This window comes from Mugil cephalus, chromosome 14 (genome assembly GCF_022458985.1).
Source record: "Mugil cephalus isolate CIBA_MC_2020 chromosome 14, CIBA_Mcephalus_1.1, whole genome shotgun sequence".
In the NCBI taxonomy this organism is placed as follows: domain Eukaryota; kingdom Metazoa; phylum Chordata; class Actinopteri; order Mugiliformes; family Mugilidae; genus Mugil; species Mugil cephalus.
In genome coordinates this window covers 9,148,634-9,157,846 of record NC_061783.1, presented here as the reverse complement: position 1 = coordinate 9,157,846, position 9,213 = coordinate 9,148,634, and the positions used below count along the sequence as shown (strand labels likewise).

The window sequence follows — 9,213 nt, the reverse complement described above, 5'->3', positions numbered from 1 at the left end:
TCTAAAAAAGAGGCCACTAAGTCACCAGGTGCCTATTTTTTGAGCTTATGCTGAACACATCGAAAATGATATTCTTGAAACTGACATATTTTCATCCAGCCATATTGCAGCACAGCTACAAATACTAGCAGTAAAAAATGTTATACATTATAAAAAGCAGAGAGAGAGAGAGAGAGAGAGAGAGAGAGAGAGAGAGAGAGAGAGAGAGAGAGAGAGAGCAATGGCTTACACATTTTTTCCACTTTCAATTTGCTGATGAAAAAAAAAAAAAAGAATCGACCGGGCAAGTCTGCTCTTGTCCGGAAACACACACGTTTACACTTTTACGCACACGCATACAAATATGAGTTTGTTCGAATGATTATGGTTAACTCCAGTGAGAGTAGGAGGAGGAGGAGAAAGCAGCAGCAGCAGCTGCCTACACTGACTCAGAAGTCGGTAACAGACTGGACAGAGGCTCTCGGCAAGACTACAACTCTCGCTGCCAGTGATTTTTATTGCTCAACAACACTTTTGTGATTTTTAAAAACATTTTTATTATTATTATTATTATTATTATTATTATTATTATTATTATTATTATTACAGTACCGTAGAAGGACTCATTTTCCACATTTGGATACCGCGTTTGCTCTCCTTTTTTTTTTTTTTTTTTTACGCATGACATCACCGGCTGCATTCCCGGAGTGACAGCCGCACGCGCAGGGATCGCTGCAGCATTCCGTTGACAAGACTTTAAACTAATTTGAGGTAAGAGATTTATTCATTAATTACCAGTCTTCAACCGAGTCATTTAAATTCGTCCCTGAGCGCTTGTCATCTCTTCTGCAGCCCACCAACGTCTTCGGTGTGTGCGGTGGTGGTCAGGACACAGTTTTAGGCTACTTTTTCTTTTAATTTGAATCATGTGTCCTCGAAATTAGATGCGCATCTTGCTTGGATGCGCCGCGCATGCCCGTGCATCCCTGCCACGCGACTTTGCCATCAATAGAGGTGGACTGGCTTCAAAATACCCACACGTGCCAGCACCATAGGCTCGCACGGTGTAGTGGGTGTCTGGGTGTGGGGGTCACTTACCTGGACTCACCTCAGCTAATGACAACGTCTCAGCTGTGTTAGAGGGTTTGACCCATATCAGGACATTTTGAATACGAGTAATATAATCCCTGCTATTGCTGCAGTTACAGGAACATATAAGAAGTGTGTGTCCACTTCGGTAAGTGAATTCTGGGTAACTTAATTATATGTGTTTTTGACTTGTCTCTGCCCAACATACCCGTCCTGGAAGCTGAAGTAGACCATTAGTTGAGTTAAGGAGGCCAACAGGAACTCAACATGGTTATCAAACCAGCACGGAAGTCAAAACCAGATATAGAATATATTATATATAGTCAATTCTTAGTTCAAGGTTGGGAAGTATTAATTTTTTAAAGTAGGAATAATAATTAACTGCCCCTGGGGACAAAAGTAATAAAGTTTTCTGAATCGTAAATGTTTAGTCTCGTTGACATTACCATTTCTAAGCTATCAATGTGATGGTAACAAGGTTAATGACGGACTTGATTCGGTTTGATAAAAAGTTTTGAATGATATATTCAGTTATATTAAAATAGTAATATAATGTAACACAAATATTAAACGGTAATATAAACTGTGACCGAAACCAAAATGTGAATATTTATATTAATATTCCGTCTAAAATTATTTATATATGCTCGTATTTCAAGAGAAATTGTACAAGGTAACCTTTATTAATACAGACTAGTACCTGTAATAAGTATTATCCTCATCCTCAAGTCATCATAAAAGTGATGTTCAACATAAGAAATTAGTTTGGCAAAAAATAAGTATGACACAGATATTATTGTATTATGTTAATGTATTATATTAAATGTTATATTAAATATTCCTATTTATTAAATATTATTAAATGTTAAAATGAATTAACTTAAACATAAACTTAAACGCAGAGGCGCTTGGTGATAGACCAGACGGGCAAATGCTTGGGGCTCCAGACCCCCTGAAGCCTCACAACGTTTTGAACTAGAGCAGCGGCAATGAGCTAAGTGTTGAATAGCAGTGGGAGACCTTCCTAGTGGCCTCCCACCTAGCACAACTCTGAGTAGTTAAGTATGTCTGTGGTGGCCAATTCAAAATGAAAATAGCTCATCCAAGACAGGACAAGGAGAAAAGGAAGCATCCCATAACAATAATTCATAATAATACCAAGTAGCTGCTGAATGGGTGTCTAGTGTTTGCACCCCCAGATCGTTAGCTTAACTACATGAATTAAACCAGAAGTGAAAGTATTTAATGCTCAACAACCAGTCAGCTTAGGTTAGTTACCAAAATATACATGATGTCTGACGTTGTTACTGGTTGTTTTATAGGACACATTTCCTAGGCAGTAAAAAGTACATTTTTTCCTATAGCCCAACGTCTCTAGAATCACCGTGGTCTAATTAGTATTCAATGACTATGTTTCTACTGTGAATAAGACCGGATAAGACTTCAGCGGTTCCTGAGGTGAATTTAAGATGTTACAACCAACGGGCAATGACATTGTGAAACTAAACAATTACACAATTGAAGAATACACACAGTGTCGACGTGGCAAGTAAGTAAACATTTGAAGGGGTATTGCAGAAAAAATAAATAAAAATTATTGCGCTGAAAGACATGAATACTTGATAAATTAAAAAAATTTCCAGAGACACAGACGGATACGTTGTCCAGGAGATGTGGGTGGTCCCTTTTAGTGCTTATGTTTAGTCAAAAACTTTTGTCACCCTGCTTCCTTTATCCAAATAACAAAAGTAAGGTTAAATATTTAGACGTAGAGTATTTAGAGTATATGTGAGCTTCTTCGGGGTTAGAGACAGGTCACCACGTGGCATTGCAGCAGCTCCTAAATAATTAAGTCCAAATGAGTCAACACATCGAAACCATGTCAAGTCACGGAGAGTTTGTCTTGCCAATTATATGAGAAGGTCATTATATTCTGGATTTTATGCAGCTGAGATGTTTTCAAGACCTAGGTTTTCGTGATTGATTAGTTTTCTCCACTGTTTGACTTTTCTCTCTGTCTCCTGTCCAACACTCTGCTCTTGTGTTTAACTCTGACGGCATTACCTCTCTCCTCATCGCACATGATACGTGATACATCTGCAACACTTTTTTTTCTCGTGTACAATCCCCTTTTACTTTAAATATTTAACCAGCGAAAGCTGATCGTGCAGAAGGGTGTAAAAGTGTGTGTGTGTGTGTGTTTGTGTGTGATCACATTTAGATGTTCGCCCGGGGACTTCCTTTATCCCTCTTGAGTCACTGATAACTTTTGCGGGGAGCAAATTCTGGCGCTACGTACACACAGTGGTTTAAATGGAGTTACTCATACTCCGACTTTTGCATAAATTTCATCATGAGGGGGAAGCTGGGGAGAATACCAACTGGAAACCACCCCATTGCGGTTTGGTAGCTAAATAAAAGCACATCTGAGCTCTGATGACCTTCCAGTAAACAAAATAAGCTCTTAGAGCCTTAAATGTCTTTCCCTTCCAGCTGTCCGCACCGCTCGACTGCCGGAGCCATGTTTTCCAAAGCCACTGCCAACCTCGTCTGTCAGATTGACCCCGAAGGAAGCCTCATCCCCGTGTCCCGATTAAATGACTCGGACAAACTCAACACCGGTACACTTGTCATCAAACGCAAGCGCCCCTGGTTCTGGCAGAGACCCAAGTACCAACCGACAGACTTCACCCTCAGCAACTTGTTGCTGGGTGAAGAGGTGCTCACTCCTGGTACGTAGGCACTACATACTTTTATTTTAAAAGCAAGTGAAAGTTAAATGACCTCAGTCTACCTGAACACGATATAATAGTTACCATTCTCTATGGCACGTCTTTGAGAAAGTAAATTGATTGTAGAGTTTATTTTTGTTTGTTGAGCTTGTTCGAAACTAGCATGTTTATTTTTCATCGTTGTCCACTCCATGGACTAATGCACAATATATAAAGATGAACAAATGCTGCCTGACATCACCAATAAGTTTCCCTTTGAGGCCTGAACAAGGAAATGCATTTTAAATGCTTAACTTGTAAATTCAATAATGAGTGGTGGACGGTGAGTTGAGCCGAGGCGGCCAGCTAGTCACTCCCGATTTAATTGTGCACAGCACAAACTAAATAATATATTAACAGGTGAAACATATATATAAAAAAAATCCCCTGTTTACAGTTGTCATGGAATAATAACTTGAGGCTGCAAACATGCATATATCTGCTGTAAAGTTTGTCATTTCAGCATGCGGATCTAAAGAGATTTTACTCACTTTTGGAAACATTCTTTAGTGGCTTTTAACGGTAATGTAGTTTTTGACTTAAAAGTCCATTTCTTCATGTTGTTGATGTTGTGGTGTTGTCACCATGTCCTCTCGGACCTCATTTAGTAATATCATTTGACTGAGCAGATGACTGCTCTAGGAACACTTGCTGGACCAGTGCTGACTTGCAATTTTGAATCACCCTAAATAGAAACACAACAAAAACTTTCTGCATGATCATCATTAAAAGAGTCGATCATGCATTTAATAGAAGCGGTATTACTCATCTCTTTATACCTTACGTCACAACCCTTAGTCAGCTTCAATCAACCCTTGGATAGTGAGTAATTTATGTATTTTTATTATTTTTTATTTTTTTTCAGATGTGTCTGACAAAGAATTCCTCACCTACAAGGGCACATTTGGAGACACACTCTCTGGGGAGCTGGAATCGGAAGTTGGGGCCCTCAATGTCACATTTAAGGGTCGGGGCGCTTCCAAGCTCCAGTCGTTCTTTGGGAAGCTGAAGAAAGAGGAACTGGACGTGAAGAAGCTGTTAAATGACTCAGATCACAGGTGTAAAATAAATCTTTCTTACACTGTGTGCACATTGCAGCTAGTCGAGGGAGATGAACAAGCAATGACTCCATTGTTGATTACATGAACACACTGTAAACCTCGCACAGACCACTGCTGTGCAAAGTAGTGTCAGTTGCCACCCTACTGGACGAGTAGGTCCATGAAGCTTATGATTGACGGCCATTTTCACGTTATCAATACCAGTTTCTGTTTGCATCAGGTGTGTGGATATGCAGCATTTGCTGATGAAACAGATAGAGAAGCATGCCGAGGTGCTGGCAATAGTGAAGGAGAGGATCATCACCACCGACACCTGCTCCATCACCCAGACAAAAACGGGCCAGTGCACTGTTCAGGGGGTGCTCGGCCTGATCAGCATGTTAGGGGATTCCTTTAAGGTGGGTGTAGTGAAGTGTCTGTGGCACTAATAAGAATCTAATCTAATCTAAATATATTGGATTTCCCCAGTAATCAAGCCTACTGTGCATATTTGTGTGTGTTCACAGGTGTGTGTGAAGGACAGCAACAACATGGAGCTGGACAGCGATGTCTCCTTGGAGATCCCCTCTGGCACAGTTATTGCATACGGTGTCCTGGAGCTGGACATTAAACAGGATGGACAGTACGGTGTGTGTCAAATGTGTTTATGTGTGGCAAGCCAAATGTGTAGAGAGGAAAGTGAGGATCACTTCTCTATTCTGGTTTGTCCTCGCTGACCGTGTCAACAACCAAGTCCGAACAACACTGCTGTGTTGCAACTTTTTACCTTTCTATTTCATTTGGAAATTGATTTAAAAATCTACTTTACGAACTGGTTCAGAAATGATTTGATTGAATAAATGTGGTTTTTAGAGTAGCAACACTTGCGTCGACAACAGGAGAGTCTCCACACACACTCGGTAATATCTCACTGGAAGCAAAAAGGTAAAACGACGCAAGGACATGGACATAGGTCACTATGCTATGCTATACTGCTATGCTGCTCTATGCTGCTATACCATCTGTCCTTCCATCATTCATAACCTCTCGTCCTGTGGAGTCTATCCCAGCGGGCACTGTGCCATTAATCACCAGTTGACCTTATCTCCACTTCTTAGGACTGTGTGAGGAAACCAGAGCCAATATACAAACTCCACACAGGTTCAAACCTAGAAACGGGCATGTAGATTATTTAACAGGAATTAATGCTACATCAGCAGGTGGGCTACACCTACGTCTTGGTCCTGCTGTGTGCTTATCTATTGTGTCATCTCCATTCTCAGATATCTGCCTGCGACCCAGCGCCACAGGAGGCATCGAGGCCGACTCGCTGTCACTGAGCGAGCCGGCCGATGACTTTCTTGACATGGTGGACAGCAAGCTCAACGGGCAGAATGCTCCAGAGACGGTGGCGCTGAACTCACGTCAATATGGTTTGTGTCCCTTTGTTTTTACAAACAGTTATCCGTGAATTGAGGAAGTGAAGCGAAGTAGTGAAATGATGCAACCAAGGGAGGTCCCCTCTGCTCCGCAGATGGCATTGTCGATTCAGTGAATTAAATCTGTTGACTTGTTTGTGAAATGTTGTGATTGACTTCCTCATTTGACTTCCCGGAACTATAAGTAACAATTATATGCGATATACATATATGTGTATATATATATATATATATATATATATAGTCTGACAGTGACCAGAAATATGTCCTGGTTTCTGGTAGTATCAGAGAAGGAGGCCCTTTCTCCTCTGGCAGAGCTCCCTCAGTCAACTCGAAGTGCCTTGATGAAGAATCTCCAGGAGACTCTGAGGGACAGAGCTGCTCTGTCATATCTGCAGTGTGAGGTGAGTGACATGACTCATACAATGGTGCACTTCACACTTGCAGAGTCTCCCAAAACCACGGTGAATCCCTTCTGTACATTCTCTCTCTGTTAGCTTGAAGAGAGGTACATGTCCATCATGGAAGAGCAGCTGGAGACAGAACTCGTCTCAGACAGTCACGGTGAAAACGGCCAAGCCTCACCAACAGCTCACCTCAGTGCACTTCATCTGTTGGTTAGTGCCATGGAAGGTGAGAGGAAACTCTAGAGAGCTGCAGATATTTTAACCACAGCACCACAAAACAATTGCTCTAGAGAACGCTTGATTTTAAATCTCTATTGTCCTCTGTTTATTGTTTTTCTAGAACTACCAGATGAAGCTCTGTCCCTTCTGAGTGAAAGTGGCCCTGAACTCCTGCAGGCCCTAGACACGCTGGTTAGTTTACATGTGTCATTTGTTGTTCACTTTTACATCAACTGTTGCTCCATATCAGTTAGTTAATAAGAATATAAATGAGACAAAAGAGATTTATTGAAGCTGTTGTAAAATTATTACATTTTGCATCAATAAAAGGCTGAATGACCAATTTCTGATTGGCCAAAAACAAAAAAAAGATGCCACCAGCCCATTACCTTAACATAAAGTAGGAAATATCAAGCCTGGTTCTGTGGCTCACATGTTAACACTCTCTGAGTAACATAGGATTTAAATATTTTTTTAATAAAAAAAAGAGAAAGAAAAATACTTCCTTCAAATTGAACTCTTGATTGAACTAGCAACCAGTTCATGTAGGAGATGTAAAAACGCATAACGAAAAGACCTTTTTCATCAGACATTTTATTAAGAAAGTTATTAAGTTCTATAATCCAGTAACAGTTGAGTGGTATGACGTATATATGTGAAGTTTATAGTCTCTTTCAAACATATCAGACTTACTTTGAGAAAGATGAGATTTAAACACGTATGCTGTGTTTATCTATGAATCCGTCTCTACAGATGTGCACTCTAGCGGAGCCTCTATCTATCCCGTCTCTTCCCGCCCCGCTGCAGGACAGCCAGGCCTTCCAGCTGGCACAACGGCTGTTGGGCTCCATCAAGGTGACACTAAGGAGAGACACCAACAAGCTGTGGACGGACAGAAGAGATGACGCAAGAGCCCTTCTGTGTGTCCTCTGTCTCAGCGTACATGGGTTGTCCTTGTTGACCAGCACGTTGAATTAGAAATAAGTCATAATATCTGCATGTGCACTTGTTTTTTGTTTGTTCTTTGTTGTAAAAGTATAAGCTGCGATTAACTGAAGTTCACTTCACGTTGTATATGGTTGTGGATAAACTCATATACACAATGCTGTTATTGTGGTGCAGTGCTAAGTTTAATACATACATCTGCCCAACAAATTGTTATTGTTTGGTATAACTCTAGTTATTTTTTATAACTTTTTTAACTAAAAATAGTGAATTATCTTACTCACAGATGAATGCCATCCTTAAATGTCTGTTGTTGTCAAGATTTTTTTATTTCATATTCTGCTACACTGCGCCGCCGCTGCTGCTGCTATAAATATATATGAAGTATTTGACATTCCCTAAAATAGTGCAATGTTTTAAAAAAGCTGTATTTATGTTTTGTGTTTGTTTTTTTTTGTTAGTTTTTTTCCACAGATCTGCAATTAGGTTAACAATGTTACTCACACATTGTAATTTATTGTTTCTTTCATGCTATATTAACTCACACGAAATCTCTGTGTGATGCCACTTTCAAAGCTCCTCACTTTCCTTTTACAGGAATTAACCATGAAGCTTTTTGTTTTACATGAACAGCAATTGACAATTATTGTGAAGAAAAATAATGAAAGTGTATTAATCCTTTTTAAAGTTTGTATTTTTATACACTATAGTCAATAAAGTTTTTTTTATAAACGTTTTTATTGAAACTGAATGTGTAAACTTATTTTTCACTTCACTGTGGTATGCGCTTTGACATTGCTGAAAGCCACACTTAACTTCACACACAAATCTCTGTAGAGTCGACTTCTAGTCATTTTATTTTCACAGCTAAACTTTAAGTTTTTTACACACAGACTCTAACTTATCCATAACTGTTATTGGTTGTTTACGCACGTAGGTGCCACAATAGCTACAAAGGATGTATCATCAACCATGAAAGGTGGGAAACTCTCTTTGAGGATCTAAGTGACAAATTCCAAATTTAAGCAAAACTTTGGAAAAAGTGTGAATAATCTCTAAAGTATCTACTGCAATGTACTGTCACTGTGACTGTGTGACAGATTTAGTGATGTCGTGTTAAGTCAAGTCGTCAATACGTCTAAATAGTCCAAATGAATGTAGCACACAGGAAACTGAATAAGGTGGTATTTATATTTATATATATATTGCATGTATATCGTGATCTGGATGACTGAGAACCTTCACAGACATGAAGCCTAAAGGTAGATGATGAATAGTATTAACCATGGTGATGTGTGTGGTATAAAGAGAATGGCCTAAAAGC

General features: G+C 39.7%; 1 protein-coding gene across 1 annotated transcript; it reads left to right on the top strand.

Moving 5' to 3' along the window:
• The first annotated feature begins 375 nt into the window (after nt 1–375).
• LOC125020084 (gasdermin-E-like) lies at nt 376–8,625 on the top strand. The gene is made up of 10 exons (XM_047605360.1): nt 376–750; nt 3,562–3,800; nt 4,705–4,897; nt 5,121–5,298; nt 5,407–5,527; nt 6,163–6,312; nt 6,601–6,722; nt 6,816–6,951; nt 7,066–7,136; nt 7,698–8,625. The coding sequence occupies exons 2-10, from the start codon at nt 3,590–3,592 to the stop codon at nt 7,920–7,922; spliced, it is 1,407 nt and encodes a 468-aa protein (XP_047461316.1). The 5' UTR covers nt 376–750; nt 3,562–3,589; the 3' UTR covers nt 7,923–8,625.
• The last annotated feature ends 588 nt before the right edge of the window (nt 8,626–9,213 follow it).